This window comes from Pelodiscus sinensis, chromosome 3 (assembly GCF_049634645.1).
Source record: "Pelodiscus sinensis isolate JC-2024 chromosome 3, ASM4963464v1, whole genome shotgun sequence".
Taxonomy (NCBI): domain Eukaryota; kingdom Metazoa; phylum Chordata; order Testudines; family Trionychidae; genus Pelodiscus; species Pelodiscus sinensis.
The window spans coordinates 133,794,952-133,817,138 of record NC_134713.1 but is presented as its reverse complement, the minus strand read 5'-3'; the positions used below and the strand labels follow the sequence as shown (position 1 = coordinate 133,817,138).

The 22,187-nt window shown below is 41.8% G+C and overlaps 1 protein-coding gene across 6 annotated transcripts in view; it reads right to left on the bottom strand.

Annotated features, from left to right (window-relative positions):
* The window catches only part of CNST (consortin, connexin sorting protein), an 87,774-nt gene that overhangs the window by 46,406 nt on the left and 19,181 nt on the right, over nt 1–22,187 (bottom strand). For 5 of the 6 annotated variants that reach the window (XM_075924905.1, XM_075924907.1, XM_075924908.1 and 2 more), the window contains exons 3-4: nt 12,970–13,408; nt 4,823–5,028 (exon numbers count right to left, since the gene is read on the bottom strand). In XM_075924905.1, the coding sequence (XP_075781020.1) occupies nt 4,823–5,028; nt 12,970–13,357 (594 nt within the window). In that variant the 5' untranslated portion in view covers nt 13,358–13,408. Of the gene's footprint in view, nt 1–4,822; nt 5,029–12,969; nt 13,409–15,713; nt 16,751–22,187 lie in introns of those variants that run through there. The other variant, XM_025190793.2, reaches the window with a different exon arrangement.

The following is a 22,187-nucleotide window of genomic DNA, read 5'->3' as shown; positions in this document are numbered from 1 at the left end:
AACTAAATACAGTACCATCGTGATGGTTATCATCTCGGCCAATACACTGGGGACTGAAGTGGAGATCGCTGGAGTTAAAAGCATGAGGTGCTCCAGCTGCAGCTAAAGTGCTAACTAACTGTCCTGTTTGGCCGATGTATATAGCAGTAGGGCATTGTGGTGAGTCCGGGATGGAAACTGGAGGCATGCAGGTAAGTATAGCGGTCGGTAGGTTTTCGGTATAGGGTGGTATTGATATGACCGTCACTTATTTGTATCGTGGTGTCCAGGAAATTTGTATCGTGGTGTCCCGGACTCACCACACGATCCATTGTTTACAGCCAAGCACTGAGGTACAACCGCATATGCTCCAACCCCTCAGACAGAGACCTACACCTACAAGATCTTCAACAAGCATTCTGTAAACTGCGATACCCACACGAGGAAGTGAGGAGACAGATTGAGAGAGCCAGACGTGTACCCAGAAGCCTCCTGCTACGGGACAAGCCCAAGAAAGAAACCAACAGAACACCACTGGCCATCACCTACAGTCCCCTGCTAAAACCTCTCCAACGCATCATTAGTGATCTTCAACCCATCCTGGACAATGATCCCCCGCTTTCACAGGCCTTGGGAGGTAGGCCGGTCCTTGCCCACAGACAACCCACCAACCTGAAGCATATTCTCACCAGCAACTACACACCACACCATAATAACTCGAACGCAGGAACCAAACCTTGCAACAAACCTCGGTGCCAACTCTGCCCACATATATACACCAGCAACACCATCACAGGACCCAACCAGATCAGCCATACTGTCACTGGTACATTCTCCTGCACATCCACCAACGTAATATATGCCATCATGTGCCAACAATGCCCCACTGCTATATACATCGGCCAAACAGGACAGTCCCTACGTAAAAGAATCAATGGACACAAATCTGATATTAGGAATGGCAACATACTAAAACCTGTAGGGGAACACTTCAATCTTCCTGGACACACAATTGCAGATCTAAAAGTAGCCATCCTGCAGCAAAAAAACTTCAGGACCAGACTTCAAAGAGAAACTGCTGAGCTACAGTTCATCTTTAAGTTTGACACAATCAACTCTGGATTAAACAAAGACTGTGAATGGCTTGCTAACTACAAAAGCAGCTTCTGTTCCCTTGGAATTCACACCTCCAGATCAGCTGCTAGAAGTGGGCCTCATCCTCCTTGATTGGATCACCTCATCATCTCCAGCCTGATCCTGGCCTGCATATTTATTCCTGCCTCTGGAAATTTCCACTACATGCATCTGATGAAGTGGGTCTTTGCCCACGAAAGCTTATGCTCCTACACTTCAGTTAGTCTATAAGGTGCCACAGGACTCCTCGTCGCTTTTGTAAATCTAAAGTAGGCAACGAGCAGTCCTATGGCACCTTAGAGACTAACCAATACATTATATCATGAGTTTTGGTGGGTAAACCCGCTTCAGGCAGTTCATGAGACATTACTCCATTCCAAAGAAGATAACGCTCTAATTAGCGCTCATGTCACAAGAAAATACAAGCTTGTTCTTCACCTGTTTCATTTTATCTATCTTAATAAAAATGTTAGGCCCAGTATTTTAAATATTTACTAACTTTCTTTCAATTATTTTATTAGGGCTTGTTTCATTTTTCTCAGGAAGGAAGGATGATCTTGTGGTTAGGACGCATGACTGGGAGTCGGCAAGCACATTCTATTCTCAGTTCTGCCAGAGGCTTCCTGAATGATTTAGAAAGAGTCTGCCTCTTTTGGCCTCAGTTGCCTCATATGCAGAAAAACAACTAGAATTTACCTGGTTACATACTCAAGGGGATTTGTGAGGGTAAATTCATTAGTATAGGTAAAGTACTTTGAGCTCTCTGCGCTACTTATACTGTCTTCTTTATATGGTGTTGACATTCATGAGCTAGCACAAACTTTAGATTCTGTTTCAGTCAACAGATTAACTAGCAAAGTTTAATAAACATAATTAATGCAAGGAATAGAAAATTTTCACTAAAGTATCATTTTTTAATAATTGAAAATTCCACTGCTAATGTAAACTGCCAGCAAAATATTTATTGAACCCATCTCTCATGCCTGTTTTATTGATTCATCTTTTGATCATTTATATCAAATCACAACAAGGGGCAATTCAATAGCAAGGAACCCCTTATGCCATCGAAATCAACTGAAGAACAGCTTCAAATGAGAACACGGATGCCCTGTTTTCAACTATGATGGCAAAAGAATAAAACTGTCAAGCAGCATTGTCAGACACCACAAGAAAAAGGAAGCTAAAGGGCTCCACTGAAATGTATCATTTTAGACAATATGTGCAGTAAGGATTTGAGTAATTTCCTAGTCAAGTAGCAGATGGAATTTCCATCGACTACTTGACTAGTCGATAGGTACTTCTGCATTTCTCCTTTGAATTGTACAAGAGCCCTCATTGGGGCTCTTGTACATTTCAAAGGAGGAATGTGGAACTGTGTGTGCAGCCTGGAGCCAGTGGGAAGCCCAGCTGACGCTGGGCTGCATGCAGCGTGCCAGCTTTGAAATGTACAAGAGCCCCCCAGACCTCATGTTGCACTGCTGCTTTGAAATACCACATGGAGCCTGGTGTCAGCTGGGGACATTTCCCCAGAGCCTGGAATCAGCTGGTGACTCCTCAGCTGATTCCGGGCTCTGCGCACTGCGCTGGAACCTAGGATCAGCTGGGGAGTCCCCAGTGTACCCAGGCCTCCATGCAAATGCCTCTGCGGCGTTTCAAAGGGGAAGCGCTGCATGGAGCCCAAGGTCAGCTCCATGTGGTGCTGCTTTAAGGGGCAGCGCCGCACAGCTGAGCCGTGCTGTCGCTTTGAAGCACCCACTCTTCGCTGCCTCTATTAGATAGTGGCAGTGGGGGATGGGGGAGGGGAGAGGAAATGGACTAGTCAACTTAACTATCCAATAGTCGATTAGTGCTTAACATCCTTACTGTGGAGCCATCTTTCAGAAAAACAACACTAATGAACTATATTACAGTACAAAAGGTCATAGCCACATAGCTATGTTATATTATAATCACACTCCCAGTCACCTTTTGCAGGGAAACAAAGCCATTCACCTGTTGGCAGAAATAAATAGCTGTACATTAATTCTCACATACTTTTCCAATCCACAGCTGTACACATTACAATACTGCTTATTCCCTTAGTCTAATGTAGCCTTAAGACAGCTATTAAACTGACAGGTAACATGGAAAAAGAATCATCAGCACATACTAATCAGATAAAACCACCTTCAACTAAGTAGGAACAATCCTTACCATCCATACATTAAGTTCATGCTGGAAACAGAAGTCTGCGATAAGAGTATTTCCAGATTAAAATACTATTAAGGGGCTCACCCTCTGTTTGCTATGCTCACCAACCCCCCTCTCTCGGGGGTGTGTGTGTGTGTGTGTGTGTGTGTGTGTGTGTGTGTATGTATCTGGCCAGGGGAAGGTGCAGGAACGGGCTGAGGGCAGGTTTCTGGACAGGGGGGAGGGTGCAAGACCAAGGGAGAGTGTAGGAGCAGGCTGGGAGTAGGTGTCTGGCCAAGGGGAGAGGGCAGTAGCAGGCTGGGAGTATGGGGTCTTGGTGGAAGGTCTCAGAAGAGTGGTCAGTGAGGGGCCTGGGGATGTGAGGTCTCAGCAGAGTGGTGAGTGAGCGGGCTAGAAAGTGTGGGGTCTCGGCTGAGGGGCTTTGGGGAGGGTATGCAGCTTGTGGTTCCTGCACCCTATGAGGGGGATGGGAGATGCAGCGTGGCTCCTGGCCCCCCCCTGCGAGGGGAAGTCGTGAGGTTCCCACCCTGTGGCACTGAGGAGTGAGGGAGGAGGGTGACAGAAATGTAGCCCTGTTAGTCTGGTCTAGCTGAAACAAAAAACAGGACTATGTAGCTAGCACTTTAAAGACTAACAAGATGATTTATGAGGTGATGAGCTTTCGTGGGCCAGACCCACTTCCTCAGATCAAATAGTGGAAGAAAATTGGCATGAGCATATATACCAAAGGATACAATAAAAAAAATGAACACATAGGAAAAGGACAAATCAAATTTCAGAACAGAAGGGAATGGGGGGAGGAGGTAAATGTCTGTGAGTTAATGATATTAGAGGTGATAATTGGGGAAGCTATCTTTGTAATGGGTAAGGTAATTAGTACCTTTGTTAAGACCTAGGTATAAAGTGTCAAATTTAAGCATGAATGACAGTTCAGAGGATTATCTTTCAAGTCTGGTGTTAAAATGTTTTTGAAGCAGGATGCAGGTAATCAAGTCATTGAGACAATGCCCTTTCTGGTTGAAATGGCAAGAAATTGTTTTTTCTTTGTGATCTTATCTAGTTCAGAGGGTGGTGGGATGCAGAGTGACATGATGACATCACTCTGTCATCCTGCAGGTAAAATGTTTTTATATAGAGAGAGAGATTTAGAAAACCAATCTATTGCTACTAATACCAATGTCTTTAATCTTCAAGTGATTTTAAAGGGATGTATGTCCCTCAAATGGAGTGTACCAAACTCAGGGACCATATCCATAGAAAAGGTAGGATTTTAACATATGTTAAAGCATAATATAGACAAGGCAATTTGTAATTTTAACATGAACTAGATAGTCAAGGAAAACCTCTCTCATAACACATCTTAAAACTACCCATTTACTTGTCTACAGTAGGATTTTAATGTGTTAGGTAACACACACTCAAGGTTTGGGGGGGGGGTTTCCCTAGCAAGGACAAGCTTAAGGACAACAAACAGTATAAAATATAATCACATGTAACAACATGCTAATACATAGTATACCTGATGCAGACACAGAGGGAGTATCCTTGAGTCCATCTGCTCAAACTCTTTTCGAAGCAGGGAAAAGAGTGACTGCAAAGTCTGGTTTTGTTGCTTTGTCTGTTCATTCGCATTTGTTTCATCAACATCTTCATCATGCAATGACTCTGTAACTTTAAGGAGCTCATTCACTCTCTCAACTGTTGCAGGGCCCACTGAAGGAATTCCTTTAAATGGAAATAAAAACCCATCTAAATTATGATGCAAGTGTTATTAGGAAATTTAAAACAAAGCTGCTGGTATTGTTAAAGTAAGGTGTAACAGAGGGGCGGACAGTGATGCATGGCTCTGAGGAACCCTAATACAGTACACTTCATGCATTTTTTCATCTAAAGGGCTGCAGTGGCCCAATTCGGTTTAAACTGTTCTGCATAATTCAGGAAGAGAGTAGTGGTCTGGGTAACTTCATATAATGAAGGCTGTAACACTTTCTACAGTCATACTGATTTCAACCCTTTTGAACATTTTCTAAAACGTTCTTTTGTAACATGGCCTTGAGCCAAAGAGGCATTTTTGCTGCTGGAAGTTTAAGATTAATTAATTTTGAAGACATGCTACTTACAAGACTTTTTGGTGGACTCCTAACTCAAAAATGGTTTTGTTTAAAAAACTTCAAAGTTGTTTTTAAACACTAGCTTTCTTGAAGAACATGACTATTTTTATTATGGCTGGTGGCATTTCCTCCTGCCATTTCCTTCCCCCATTATTCAAGGGCCCCTTCTGAAACCCTGGCAGTTATGTGAAGGATTCTGCAGATGCAACTTCCCTGAGAGGTTTTGGGGAAGCTTAGAGCAATATGTAATTGCAGAGGTGGTAAATTCAGTTTGATACATAGGTATGTATGAATATCTAAGCATTAAAAAGTTATTCATGTGTAATGAAACTGCATTTACGAATTCTGTAGGTGCAGATGGCAGGACCTGAAAGCCTTGTAAGAGAGACAGATTCAGTTCCATCACACAAATTCCATCATCACTGCATCTCACTTGTGCTCAGCTCCCAGCTAAACTACAAGGGAAAACAAGCAGAGATCTCCTGGTTCCCTATGTTAATCTCTCACCTCATCATTCCCTGGATCTGGATCCACAAAAATCTTTAGGAATTTGGTATTTAGCTAAAAACTTTGTTTTCTGACCCCCTCACTGAAATAAATTACAGAAATAAAAAAACTGGGTGTAAATGAGAGTACAGATTAAGTTTTAGCAAGGCAGCCAATTCTTTAGATAGCCTAACCACATTCTAAATTTGAAGTTTAAGTTCTGCAATTTTGAGCAATTAAGTCTCTTTTTAAAGGGAAACATTACTTTTTCACTCCATGAGGAATGAGATTTTCCTCAAACTTTCCAAATTAACAAACCAACCATGAGACCAAGAAAGGAAAGTGTCAGCCTAAAAGAAAATAGAATTCAGTTACTACATTATGCCTACTTTGTTTTGGAGAATACAGAATAATGGCTCATCCAATAAGGGAAACACTCTTTGCTTGCATATCCTGCCCATGGCGAAGGATGGCAGCAGAAATGGAGATACCCTTTTTTTTCCTCAAAAAGGAGTCCACTTAATTTTTTGCATCACCCCTCCCTGGAATGATTCAGAGTTTACAGCAGTTATTTAAATATGCACAGGTAGTACCATAAGCAATACCTTACAGGTATAGTTCCAAGTGGACAAGTGTCCCAATAAAAAGAAAGAAAAAAACACTGATTTGCAGGTTCCTCCCTCTTACCCCCCCCCCCCCAAATCCTAGCAAAGACATAAAGGGGTGAATGGGTTTGGAGAATAAGCTATCATTTACCTCAAATTCATGAGCACATGGAAGGCTTTGACTTCCACTGCTGCCAATCATTCGTGTCTTTTATTAATGTTTAAAAAGTCAACTCTTGAAATAATTTGAGAAATTTGGCAAGACTATAGCTTTATAATGAATGACTAAAAGTTATCGTCAACACGTAGAGTATCACAACTTTCTTAAAATAGACCCATATAATAAAAGCAGCAGAAAGGCTCTAATATTGAATTAAATAAAATCTCAGCTGTGTCTACAAAGGATGTAACTTAAAGCATATGAGATGAGTAATAAGAAACTTCAACATATAAAATATACACTAATGACAGACTATTTTTGGTAATGACATTAAAAAAAACATTTGAGGCGTTTTAAAAAATGTTTAGACAACAACTCAAGAAGTATTCCTCATCTATGACAAACTTGAATATACTCATTCATGGCTGGAATATGATAGGAAACTTTAATCTAGTCATGAGGGTTTAACTTTTGGAAACCCCAAACTGTCTGAAAACCAGTTTGCACAAGTTTAAGGCCTTCCCTACTTTAAAACTGTAAGACTGAGCACCAGCACATTTGATGGCTGTGCTCTGAGCAGTCTGTGGTTGTGCTTTCATCCTGGTTCCTTCTAAAGCTGTAATTTTGCAGGCCTTCCATTTGTGTTCTCTGCATGCTAAACTAGGAATAGAGTTTAGAGCTCACAATGCTACATGTTCCAACGAAGACTACTCTTTTCCACGTACAGTTGCTACACCCTTTCCCCTGCTTAATTTACTCAAGAGTACTGATAATCTCTATAGGTAGATGCAAATGTGGGGCCTACTACCAGCCAAAATACGAGTGTAATTTAACACTGCTTTTCCAATATTGTACCTGTGCTTTTCCACTATTAATTGATGCCTGTTTTCAGCCAACTTTGGCCTAAACATTTTTATTGAAGGATACGTTAGAGATGAAACCAAACCTGTTTCAAAAGAACAGTTTTTTTTCCCCACAACTTTGTCATGTGATCATTAACTATGTTTTCCTCCTGTTCCTGAACACTGCTTTTAACTTCTTTAAAACCTTTACTCCTAAAGAAATGTCAGACCTCAGACTGCACTTCTTAATTACATATTTTCTAGTTTGGTGGTTTTCAAAGTTGGGTTGTGGGCCAGCCCAGGCAAGCTGCTGGCGGACCTGCAACTCTTTGCTTATTTAAATGTCCACAGACGTGGAGCCCCGCAGCTCCCATTGGCTTCAGCTCACTGTTTCCAGACAAGGTGAACCAAAGCCAATGATAATCTAAGCATTACAGATCTGCCAACGGCTTACCTAGGTGGGTCCGCAACCCAATTTTGAAAACCACTGCTCTAGTTTACCCTAAATCCTAATGATCTGTAAGGTACAACCTGAGTTCTGAGTAAACCATACTCTGCAATTGCCGTCATGGAAAAATTACATTTTAATGAAGCCATTGTGGCACCATAGTTATAAAATTAATTTAAAAAGCATGCTCCAGATCAGCAAGCAGCCATACTCTGACCCACCTTGAACCAAATTCTACCCTTCACATTGATCCACTGCAATTCTGATGTAATTTAGTAATGTCCGAGGCAGAACATCAGAAATGGCTGCCCGTCGCAGGGAGCCATAGCCTGTAATACCTCTGAGGCTGGTATAGGGGGCTCTGTCTGTGAGGTGGAGTGTTTTCCATATAAGGGCATGTAAATTAATAATCTTCCCCTGCTCGCTCCACCCATTGCAGTAACAGATCAGCCAGTGGGCTGACTGGTGCTCAGGCCTGCTACTCCACCCACTGCAGCAAAAACCAACCTATGGGGTGATAAGTTCACAGGCAATAAAACAGGCAGGCAGCCCCTCTCTCACTGGGGATTCGCATTGAGTGAACGCCTGGCCTGATCACCCAGACGCCTTGCACCCCCCGCTCTTGAGTCTTACTGAGCGTACTCCGAGTTGGTCGACCCGAGTGGAGACAGTTTATGAGCATGTGACCGGTACTTGTGTTCCTGCTGTCTCCAGAACTGGTATAACACACCCCCCGCCCCCCACCATCATCCCTATCCTAATTGATTTTTTAGTTGTCCTTATTGCTTGCCAAGTGACAGTGGCTAAAAAGTTACTAAGTTAGTTTATAAATAGTTGTGGTTTAGGTTTTTTACTGTTTCCTTGTATAAAGTTGTGTAAATAATCAGCCCTATGGACAATACCAGTGTTAATTCAACTGTTCCTAACCCCTGGGCAGTTATTGGAAATTATTGTGATTTAGAAAAGCCTCAGGGAATTGTTTTGTGTTGTCTGGCAATCTGTTTAATTTTTGTTCTGATGATTGTCTGGCGCCATCAAAATAAAATCAGTTTGTGCTTTTTGAAACCCCCAGTTGTGGTCTCATCCTTTCCGACATCCCTTCGAACCTCGTGTATTACGGGGACTGACAAGTAAGTCAGAAGTAACTGCGCTGACTTCAACAACAGCGTAACTGAAGACGGAATCAGTGCTTTTTTAGCAGTATGAGCCAATGCCTTTATCTATGATAGCGATGTAAAATTCTGATTAATCAGTAAACTGGTTAAACAATAAAAGCTGACTCCCACCTACTCACTCTGCCCCCACGCTGGTGCCTCTGATAGAGAGGCAGCAGCAAGGGAGGGGGAGGAGGCTCTGTGGAGTCGGTGCTTGTTGGTAGCTCCCCTTGAGCACCAGCTCCTGCCACCTGAGAAGCTGGCATGCGCTGAGAGCCAGCTTAAAAGCCAACCCAGGGGAGGACGGCAGATGGCTCTGTGGGAGTGGATACACGTGGGGAGCCAGCTTGAAAGTCAGTTTCCTGCACGTACTGTTGCCACATGTCCCCTCACCCTCCGTGCTGCTGCTTCTCTATCAGCAGAAGCAAGAGAACAGAGTGTGTGTGTGTGAATGAGAGAGAGAAAGAGAGAGAGAGAGGTGTCTCCGTGGGATCTGGCGCTCATGGGGAGTTGTCTTTTAAACCAACTCCCCTTGAACACTGACTCCCACCTATTACCTGCACTGCTGCTTTTGTGGAGGGCAGCAGATGTGGGGCAGGCAGCTCCATAGGAACTGGCACATGTGGGGAACTGGCTTAAAAGCTCCAATACAGAGGCAGCAAGTGGGAGGGGTTAGTGTTTGGATTAACCGATAAGCCCAGGCTTAAAGGTAAATCGCATAAATGACTATACGCTAACATTCCTAGTACTGGTGGGAGCCTGCGTGTAACCATGCATGTTAACAGATGAGCCCAGGATAGAGCAGAGGCTGACAGCTGGGCTGAAAGATGCCCAGAGATCCACACCACTCTACCCAGAGCCCTGCCAAAGTGCCCACTAGGAGGATCTTAGGACTGGTACTGGCCCTTAGGTAAACTGAGTTTGAGACCCCTGCTCCGCAGACTTGCTCTTTTATATTTGCACCAGAGCGAAGACACTTAGAATGACAAATATTTAAAACTTTAAAACTTCAGGTGAAATCCCTGGAATTAGCACCCCTGAGGAAAAAGAGAGGTGAGAAACAAAATTTCTCAGATCCTGCAGAATTCAAAACATTGAAGTTTGTCTTGAAGCTCTGAAGTTTTAATTAAGATTATGTGTACTAAACTCTCTGCTGTTAATATATTGCCATTTGTGACGTGTTGGGATTCCCCCGCCTCCTGCACTCCCGAAATGGCACGACCAGACTCCACCAGCCAGTAGAATAGAGGGAGTTTATTGCTTCTTCAGGATACAGCACAGCACAGATGTTATCTGGTTACTGGGCCGGCCTAGGATGCCTCAGTCCCCCTTGATATGGGGGGAGGGGGGTGTCTCAACTTCTAAACCCCCAACCTGTTGCTTAGGCTGCTTCCTCCATGATCCCAGACAGAGACTAACTAACTCTCTTCCAGCCCTGCCCCCCAGCCAGGGGCGGCATTCCACCTTCCTTTGTTTCTCTCCCTGGGGGGTAGCTGGTCAAACAGGTTGAGACACCCTCTTTGCATAATGACTCATCCCCTGTCTTGCTGGGCCGTGGTACCAACAGCAGCCAGTGGGGGTTACCACAGAGCCAGCATAGAAACCAGCCAGATACCCCCACTACATCACACCATTTCCATGGGATTCCATTGTCTAGTATTTGAGATTTTAGGCTCGTGTGGGTCCAGGTCCAGTGCGCCTCTGCATCTTAAAAACTGCTGAGCTCTTACTATATTTAAAATGCAGAAGCGCAGTGGTCCGGGAGAGAGCCTCCCCTTATCGACTAATTGTGTAGTCGATACAAATTGTATTAACTACACGATTACCAAAATACCCGTTCCTTAACATCCTTATACTGAACTCCCTCATTTTTGGTCCCACTCCAGAGCCTATGGGACCCCACAAATCTACTAGCCCTGAACCCGCCAGAAGAGTTAATCCGTCCCTAATCCCTTAGCCTTCTCCCCTGTAGGGCTGGAGTAAAGGGAAGTGAGGTGGACGCCTCTCTTTTTTATTCTGCTTCTCAATTGGGAGCCCCATCTGTGAAAGATTTTTTCCACTCATCACTTGGGAGCAACGTCAGTGAGGGGTTTTGTTTTTTGTTTTGATTCTCACTTGTGTGTGGCTCCCAAATGATTGTTTTATGGGTCAATGTCCCCCACGCCAAAAGTGGTTCTCCATCCCGGACTAGATGCCCAAGAATGTGTTTGTAAAACCTTGGCTTGAAAACATATATTCCTAGGGAAAAACAAAATGATTATTTACTGTGTAGCTTTGGTGGGGCAAGATGAAACAAGTGACTTTGAAAATGCTTGCTACAGTACATGGCTAGTCAATTTCATTATTAATTACTGAGATGATCTCCCTAAATTTCAACAAAGAGAAAAAAAAAATCTTAGGAAAAAAAAACCATTCAGGGCATCACCAAATCCTAGCCAATAATTTTTAAAAAATCCTCCAAAATACCAATAGGGTTAAAGCAAAATGCACTGTATCCATCAGTATATTTTGCAATTCTACAAAAAGTATAAACCTTAACATGGTAAAATTCAATAGCAATACAAACATTTTCACAAAAGGAAGGAACATTTGAAACAAGCAGAACATGTCACACAATATTTTAAACATTGTCCATAGCCACTTAGTTTAAAAAGATCTAGAGTTAGATTTGGAAAAGTAAATTATACAATCTTAAAAACTTGGCATCAGCTATACACCTATTTTATGGATGTTTTATTTTAGAAGTACCTAGTGGAATATTTATTAAGCTTGGGAAACCTAAATAAATTATGGTAATAGCAGTTCTAGCTGAAGATATTTTGTGACTAAAGCCAAATTTTCAAATGTTGATGCCTTAAAAGGACACCAAAATCTTGCCTTTCAACACTCAAATGATCAAGAAATATGTTATCTGTATTTGGACTTCAGTCAGAAATGTATCCCCTCCCTCTCTCTTTTAGATTTTGAGCTCCTGAAGGTAGGACGGTCTGTACTTTGCATCTGATTTACTATTGTCAGCAAGTCAATAAATAATACCATTGTAAGGAAAGTGGCTGTAATTGAAAACAAGTCTCTATGTGTAGCCAACTGCATCAGGGACAGGGCTGAAAGCAAGACAGAGGAAGCCTGTGCAAACTTAGCCAATCAAGGCCAGGTTGGGGCCAAGAAAAAGGCTGCAGAGAGGAGGGGAGTTCATTCTCACCCTGACAAGCATGGGAGAAGGAGTTGGGTCCCAGTAGGGGAGGGAATCAGTGGCACCCTGGACAGGGCAGTGCTGGGCAGGCTCAGGGGAGCTGAACAGAAGCTCCAGCCTGATATCTGCCAGGCTGTGGGCCTTGATACAAGGGCTGAGAAAGTGCAAGGGTCACAAGCAGAGAAGGGGAGAGGACAGTAGGAGATGGCTGTTGCCAAAGGGTCCCTGGGTCGGGAACCAGAGCGTAGCCTTTACAGACTGCAGTTTGCACCTGAGGCTAGGGGCTAGATTTTGGGACTGTTGTTGGCTACTCAGGCGGGTGTACGGATTGAGGACTTCTGATACCACTGGAAGGGGAGAGAACAGAACAGTGGGCACCGCTAGAGGATAGTGTCTTGAAGTGGACACCGCAGAACAAAGAAACAACTCAGGTCCAGAGCCAGAGGGAAGAGATGGGGAGAGCAAAGAGATGACTGGTGAGATACCTTCCAGGAGTCAGCACGCTCAATAGACAGAGCTAATTCCTGTTGTGACCAGCAGGAGGTGCTATGGTGGTGAGTAAACCCTGCTACAATAGGTTAGTTGTAAATGTGACTGACTCACTGAATAGAACCAGGACTTCATTATTCAAAACAAAACAAACAACATGTAATTTTTAAAAAAGTACCTGTAGGTTTTCTACTGGAGTCTGTTTTGCAAGCTGAACTTCTTTTTCCATCTCTCCATTTTTCTAGAGCAGGCTTGTCCTCTCTGTGAATGTCCTCACAGTAATTTTCAGAACTCTTCTCAATTTCATCTTCTGTGCAGCTCAGTGTAAAGTCTACACTGTCCAGAGTTTCATTATTATTGACAGTGTCCTGCTCAACCTTTTCATGCACGCCCATTGAACTGTCACTGCTGGTCAGGACCTCACTTCTGTTGCCTTCAAGTTGATTTTCATTTTCATCAGATGAAGAAGCCAGATGAGTTCCTACATTTCCCACACTGTCACCAGCATGAAGTCTATCCTTTGAGACTACCTGTAGACCATTTGTAGGAAATTCTCTGTCATCCATTAGCACGTCCCTTGTTGAGCAGCTTAAACACTGCCAAAATGGTTCTTAGGTCTAAAATATAAAATCAGAAAGAATATTAAACATAGAAGACAAGGTATTTATATCTAAATTCAACCAATATGGAATTAAGCTAGCCAAGGTATATATTCCTAAAAAATGCTAAGAGGCCCTTTAACACAGCAGCGTTATTGCCATGTCACAACATATATAACAAGATTTCACTGCATGATAAAATCATATTTTATGTACATTGTCAATATTGCTCTGGAAGACAAGAGTGGGCCTTTTAGTTGGAATCAGTCATATATTTGTATGTATATATGTACATTATGTGTCCTCCACAATATTATCAGTAACCAGGAAAAACTCCTTATATACAAAGAAAATTAAAACATTTTTGTTGCAAGAGAGACATGGTTCAGCTGAGGTTTTAAAAACAAAACAAAAACAAACAAACAAAAAAACAGTGAAGAATAAAGAGGCATGGGACAAACAAGACCACTTCTATTTCTGCCAAACACAGCATCACTTCAGATATGCAAAAGAACACAGGTACAACAGTTACATATACAAGAAAATTATTTACTAAATTAAACGATCACATTGTTTTCAAGAGAACATTAAACATTGTCAGCACACAAAGCAATAGATGGATCTTTAATAAAACAATAACCTCCCCCACTTTGGTCCAGCAATATGGTTCACCAGGACCACAGATGTTGCTGGATCAGAGAGCCCTTGAACCAGAGAGCCCTGGCAGGGAGCAGCTGTCTGTGGAGCCTTGTGGCCCAAGAGGCTGACTTCCCCTACCTCAGCAAACTCCCTCCTTTAGGAAGGGTCAGTTTCCAAAGGTGCGAGACCAGGGAGGTCCAATCTGTACCAAAGTCAATTTTGCCTTCTTTGGGCATACATAATTCTCATGAATGCAGGAATTAAACTGATATGTGCAACAAGGCAAGAGTAGACCCTAACAAGAGTTGTACTGAGGTTCATACTGAGGTAATTCTGCATTAGTATTGATTGCTTACTACTTTGGCTTTTACGAGAATAGCAGTGCAGATGAACTCAGTTATCAAGTCATTATCATGATGCATCAATTACATACACGGTTATAAAATCATCTGAGATGTTTAAATAATAAACCTAAAAATGCACTGCATGCTTATATTAAAGGAAAGTTTAGATACACTTCCAAGCATTTTAAGGACAGAAAAAAAAAAGACATTTTACATAAGCCTAAACCAGAATATTTTATCCAGACTTATATAATGGCCCTTAGGAAATCAACATTTCAGATGAAATACAGACTTAATAAAGTATGCCTGTGACTTTTTTTTGCTTTACTTCTGAAGTACTTTGCTGTGCAACATATGATTGGGTGGTGCCTCAGGAAACCCTAGATTTAAACAGAACAGTCGTAGGGTCAAATTCACTAGTCTGGCACAAGGAGCTGTAAATACTGCCCTCATGTGCCACCAAGACCTCATGCACACCAGCGAGAACTGAACTAGTGGGAAAACTATCTTCATTATGCCTTTTATGTGCTCTCAATCTAGGAGGGAGGGGGCAAAAAGCAGATGATCAAAGGCAGCAGAAGCCACCAACAGAATAATGCTGAAACAGCATAAATACAAGTCTACCAAAGCTTAATTTGTAATGAAAGAGGTGCCCCAGATTAAGCAGCTTTTCTCTCTTTTTACAGTCAACAGATACATCAAGCCTGAGGTGCTGGGGCTTTGAACTGACAAGTCTAGAAATGCCAGAGTTCAGCCCTGGCACAGATTCAGCCTATAGGCTACCCTAATCATACCTGGCCTTCTAGACAACACTGCTCACTTGTGTTTCCATTCTGCCCAGCAGGTCAGAATAACTGTCTATAACCATCTGCTTTTCTTTTTGGAAACAAGCCCTCCAGAAACCTCCTATTGGGGAACATTCTTACATACAATGTTGTCAAAGAATTGTGCTTCTAAAGCTATTAAACATTATTTACAAAGCCAAAACCATACAGCATAGGAAACTATGTAATTCACTTTTAATTCAAATCAACCATATTGCACATGAATAAATGAAAGCCAAGAGATTTGTTCATGCTGTTAGAAAGGTTTGTTACAGAGCAAAATAAACATCAGAGTAAGAAAACATAAAAAGCACCCAAAGTAGTGGCTTGGTTCTCAAAAAAGCTAACAATTTGGAGCCTGTATGTGTTACTACCACAGAATGAGTTTTTTGATAGTTTATTCTCTGCCTTCATAATTTTCTTAGCCTCCACGAGCTCTTCATTCCCATCCCCCCTTTTTAAAAGAGTTTGCTTGTACTTCTGAGCAGCCATTTTTACTTATTTAAAATCTCTCACCCTTTTTGCATCTCAAGCTTTGTTGAACTCATGCAGTGTGCTAGAGTCATTTCTTGTAGCCAGGGTCTCCTCAAAATGTGGTTATTTATTCATGCTTCTTAGGTATTCCTTGGCCATTTTATTCATAGCTTTCCTAAGTTTTTCAATAGCTTTCAAGGCTTTGGCAACACAGACTTACCCATATCAAAAATCTCCCACAGCATTTGTAGAGATTGTGAAGCTCAATGGGCACATACCAGGAATGTTATGGAGGCTGGTTGGCAAGGAAACACATAAAATACACATTCTAGAAGTTTTATTGAGCAGGTGTGCATAGGGCTGGGACCAGGGTACTAGTTTGGTCTGTGCAAATAATTTCTTTGCTTTGAAAAGAATCTTGCTTTTCTTGTAAATTGGTTTTCTTTGAGAAGTGTTTGTGTATCCGACAGTGCTGGAAGGTTAATGAGTTTGTCAGTCAGGCCCACTTCAGTGGAATGCAGATCTGTGTACTTTTTGGACACCTAAAACTATAAAATGTCACTTTTTGTCATGCATTTCATTCACTTTTGCACAGAAATAGTATCTGGCACTCTGCATGTGTGTGTGTGTATACATATATATCCATACTTACCCGTCTATCACTTCTACTAGAGATAGATGCATTTCATGTGAGAGAAAGAAAAACCATGTTAAGGGGCCGCGGGGGATGAGATCAATGTTCCCTCTAAGCTGCAGGGCAGCACAGTTTGACAGGTGATTAATCAGCCCCGTCCAGTCAGTCAGCTCTATGCATGGAGTCCTGAGCCTCCGACTGGCTGGAGCTGCTTATCACCTGTGAAGCTGTGCTGCTCTACAGTTTAGAGGGAACACTGGAGGACATGCTGAATTAGGACAAGTAATATCTCCCAGAACCTCACTAAGGGCATGTCTACACAGCAAGGCAAAAGTCAAATTAAGCTATGCAACTTCAGCTAGATCAATTGCATAGCTGAATTTGAAATCGATTAATTCAACTTTTGGTGCTGTCTACACAGCAGGAAGAACACTCTTCCTTCAACTTCCCTCACTCCTTGTGAAATGAGGGTTACAGGAGTTGGAGTAAGAAGTCCTCCAACTCACCATTATTTCAAAATAATAGCTTGCTGTGTAGACGCAGACTCTGAAATAATGCAGCTCTATAGACATAGCCAAAGATAGATCAGAGTAAATTAAACTGTTTCCCTTATTCTGGCAACTGAATTTTACCAAGACAATGCTTCACATGGTGCTTTGGAAAAACATTAGAAGATTTTTATCCCTGAACACAGAAGTATTACATGCAATACTGAAAGCTTTCAAAATGCTATCAAGTACCTGGTTCAAATCAGATTCTCAATTAGTTTCATCTTTGCTATTAACTGAAAAACTTATTAAAAAGTTTAACCAAAGAAAACCAGTGCACACAGCAATAATTAAGAACAGAGGTCTCAGAATTATTCCATTAATATTTTAATACTTAGCTTGTTCCATTTCAAAAGGATTTTACAAATCTTAAATAACTCTCGCCAGGGCATACAAAATAGGTAAGTACTACTGCCCCCTCTTTGCACATGAGGAAACTGAAAGTGAATTGCCCAACATCAAAAAATAATCACTGTAAAAGCTATTAAAATTTAGGAGGTAGTTGGGCTCCAGTTGTTTGGTGGTATAAATAGACTACATCTCTTTCTTCTCAATTACATGGAAGGAGCATACTTTCAGGCAGAAATATTAGATCATCTCCCATTATTTTAATGTTTAGCACAAACAGGAAAACTATACTTGCTTTATAAAGAAGTACTGTACTAGTGAATGTCTGCATCCAACATGCACCAACGGTTTTGTTTCAGGATTTTAAATGTTAGTTGTCACAGTGAAACTGGTCTTTAAAAGCACATGCCTTCACACAAGCCTTTAGAGCAGGGGTGGGAAACCTCAGGCCCGTGGCCCCCAGCTTACCTGGATCTAGTCCCCCAAGGCTTAGGACACTGGGGAGCCAGCAGAGCTGGAGCACAAAGAATCTACTAGCCTGGGCTCCCTTAGGCTCTGGTGTGTGAGAGGAATCTGGGGAGTGTTTTTCCCCTTCTCACTTGGGGGCCACGTCAGTGAGGATTTAGGTGGGTTGTCTGGTTTCTCGTGTGTGGCTCCCAAATGATTTTTCTGTGTATCAGCAGCCCCCAACCCAAAAAAGGTTCTCTACCCCTACTTTAGGGTATGTCTACACTATAGAGGAAGATCAACGCAGTCAATATTCCCGGGTTCAAATTAGCAGTCTAGTTAAGATAGTTAATTCAACATGAGAGTGGCACTCTGGTTGATGCTGGTAACCATGGTTTCATGAGGAGTAAGGGAAATTGAAGGAAGAGTGCTCTTCCTTCGACTTCCTGCTGTGTAGACAATGCCAAAAGCTGAGTTAAGCTTCTTCAACATCAGCTACGCAATTAATGTAGCAGAAGTTGCATATCTTAATTCGACTTTGTCCTGCACTGTAGACATACCCTTGGAGTGCTCCCAAAATGAGTAAACAAAAATCCAGGAAAGAATTTCTGCAGTAACAATTTCTTTTAGGGCAGTGATCAGATCTTACATTTTTAAACAGACGCTTGATAATTTTTCCTCTCTTTTAGCTACCAATATAACTACGGCTCCCATCCTGCTATTTTCTGCCCCTGTGCGGAGCACCCCTCACTCCAAAAAGGCTTGGTGTAGGTGCAGCAGTGCACCTAAGTTCTCTGCATTGCAGGAATGGAGTCTAGCTCTTCTAAAATATTTACTAATGCTGTTTGAATTCATGCTTCAGAAAATATTTCCCCAATAAACAAAAATGAAATTAATTCACTGGTGCAAAGAGAAACAGTAATGGTTTACAGAAAATAAGTGTTCTATAATTTGTCACTGAAAACAATAGCAGCATATAAAATAAATAGACAAATCATGTAGACCTCTTTCTTAAACAAAGTTTGCTGGCATTATGGTATTGAGAAAAAGCCAGCACTGAAAATAACTGTGCTGATATCAAGTGGAGCTGCTAACAGAAGTGCTTTGATTCAAATTGTCACAAAGATTGATGTCTTTGTTAAAAATAAAAGCCATCCACGGCAATTACTGTTTCTGTCCAATCCAAAGAGTTCGCCAAATAACAAAAGAATAGAGTTAGAAAGAAGGAAATTAGATGTTTTTTCAAGTTAAAAACAAACCAACCAACCATGTTTATGCATTTCAAATGCACTCTTCATTGTGGTATCTTGGTACTATATTTAAAATACATTTATTTCAATGTACAAAAGACCATACTCTTCACTTCAACTGATTACTACTTAAAGAGCCATCTTATAATAATTATTCAGTAAGAATTTTTAAAAAGTAGCACTACACACGAAGTAGCAATTTAAAAATAAAGGCTCAGGGAGTATTCTTGATTTTAAATGGCACTTCCATATCCAAGTATCTGCCACCAATAATACCCTCCTAGATATTCTTGGCCTAGAGAATTTCACTCTTTGTAAGCACATCCATATTATAGAGGGGGGCTTAGACAAGATTAAGTCACTTGACAAAGGACCCAACAAATCTCTGGCAGGTCAGGGAGCAAAACCCATGTTTTTTGATTCCCAGTATGATCCCTATCCACTGGAACATGCTCTATCCTGAAGCTTGCATGGGGCCTTGACTTCAACAGAGGGTAATGCAGTAATAGGATTGGAAGGTGAGATAGCATAGATAATTTTTGAACATCTCTTCAGAGAACAACGATGGCACTTTCTCAGCTATATGAAGATTGGGGGAAAATGTCGTTTTCTACTGTAGTTTGAGCATCTAAATGCAGCAGAATCCAGAAAGAGTTAAACTCCACACTATATGGATTATCAAAGAGAACGCCCACAAGAGAGAACAACAGTCTTGGCAGTTCCTTGAAGTATTGTCCTCGCCCAAATAACATCACCACCATTTTACCAGAAGTGAGCAGGAGCCAGTTTTTCATCCAGAGCCTGAGAGAAATAAGTACATAGCATGACAGAAATGCATATGACATGCAACAATGTGAATAGTGCAGGAGTCCCTGCATCTTAGGCTATGGATTTTGACATGTAATAAATAATGGTAAGAACACTATGCAACCAGGTCAGCAAGGCAAAGTTCTTATAACCAAACACAGAACACTTTCTGGTGTGAATCAATTCTTTTGGAGCGACGAGAACAACAAGGACACAACAGAATGGGTTCCCAGATATGAACATGTAGTTGCACACTAGAAAGAAAAAGGACACAGCTGTTAGATATTGGATTTGTGAACTTATCTTCCTTCCATAAATGTTTTAAGGCTTGTTTCACAATGCTGGGACCTACCAGACCAAATGGTTTTAAATAGCATTTTCATTCCAGAATGTGGAGGGGATGGGTGATAGGTGGGTGTCAAAAGCAGTTTGAGGAGAGGCTGACACAGAGATATCACATTTATTTTTTTCTTAAATGCTTTTTGTTCTACATAATTTACACTTTTCTTTAAGAAAGCTGTTGGTCACTAGATACCACTGTCATGCCCCTGAAGGGAACAGTACTGCTATAGTGATCATGGTTGATATAAAGAGAACTGTCAGTACCTTGTATGAGAGTGGGAGACTCATGTGATTCTGCCGAGAGATGTAAAGACAAGAGGCCTAACACCTGAGCAGGCACACTTGGAAAAACCAAGAGGAGTCAACAGTGCAATAACTGTCACACCTGGAACATCTGGTTGATGATCAAAACCTCAAACATTTATGAGTACATTGCTCTTGCACTGCATAATAATTTATTTCCAGACGTCACATGCTTCTCTTCTTATCTTTTCAAGACCATCAATGCTGTATTAGTCACTATATTTATTAGAAACTTGGGGGCTACACCCCCTGCTTGGTTTGCTTGCCAACCACCCCCTTTCTGGGGGGGTAGGCAGCTGTGGCTCTCCCCCTGGCCACCAGAAAAGGCCAGGCCAAGGTGTGGCAACCCTGACCTGTGTCCCCCCCCCCACCCGCCAAGACAAGGCCAGCTCAGGCTCTCTCTGCCTCCTGGTCGGTCCAGCCCCAGCTCTCTCCCACGCACACCAGCCCTGGCTCTCTTCCCCCAACTGCCGGCAGGGGAGCAGTGGCTGCTACATGGCAGGCCCAGTTCCCCACCCACACATTGGGGTTGGGGCAGGCTGCGGCGCAGCCACCCAGACTCTCCGAGCACTGGGGAAAAGGGAGTGGGGATGGAGGGAGAAGGCAGGCGAGACACAGAGTGATGTGATGACATCACTCTGTTGTCCCACAGGACAAGAAAAAAAGAGAGAGAGAATTGACGAAGTGGGTCTTTGCCCACGAAAGCTTATGCTCCAATATATCTGTTAGTCTATAAGGTGCCAAAGGACTCCTTGTCGCTTTTGCGGAGAGTGTTAAATGACCTTTCAACAAAAAAATATTCCAAGCACCTGTATTTGATCTGCATTTTCTTTCTGAAATTTTTTTCAGTGAGGAATATTTTCCTTCTTCATAAGCCTTTACACTTTGGTTTTCTCCAGAATGCTTCAGTTCCTCTTTCCCTATCCCTGGAAGTGCACATTTTATTACTTCTCTGGTCTTCACTCCAAATTAAGAAATCCAAGATTAGACAGTAATAGAGAGGTAGCCGTGTTAGTTTTTCCTTTTGTTTTAGCAAGATCAGACTATGTAGCACTTTAAAGACTAACAAGATGGTTTAATAGGTGATGAGCTTTTGTGGGCCAGACCCACTTCCTCAGATCATATTCTGGAAGAGAATTGGCATGACCATATATAACAAAGGAATACAATGAAAAAAAGTGAACACATTATTAAACTGACAAATCAGATTTAAGACAGAAGATGGAGTGAGGGAGAGGGAGGAAGTATTCTTGATTTCTATTAGCTTTGCCATCAGAGAGATGAAAGCATATAACATTTAACTAATCCAGCCATGAAATTGCAGGGATTTTTTTTTCAATTCACGATCACCAAGTGACATCTGTAAGATCAGTTGATTATAAAATATGAGTGTTGATGCTAGAGAACAGTACAATGGAATGCTGCTAAACATAGGATTTTCCCTGAGTAGCCATTAAGATAATAGGCCTACAATTAAAATTCCAAAGGACAGACTAATTAGACACACCCACAGTAAGTCAGGAAGTGCCTTTTAGTTAAGTAGCAGCACTTCCTAAACAAAATTTTAAACTTGATTTCCAAAGCAGTAAAACACAACAGTGTGTTGTTACAGTTTGCACCCCCCATGCATTATGAAATTGACTTATGCATAACTCAAAGATGCATTGGACAAAATACCTCATATAAACTATCAATGTTAATGTCACAATCTGCAGGATCTGTATATCTTATTTTGGTGTATGTTTCATTCTTGGATGTAAAATCAGAGATATAGCAAATGGAATAATTTATGGTTTTAAAAGTGTAAATTAAAAACATCAAGAGTGTTCCCCTCAAC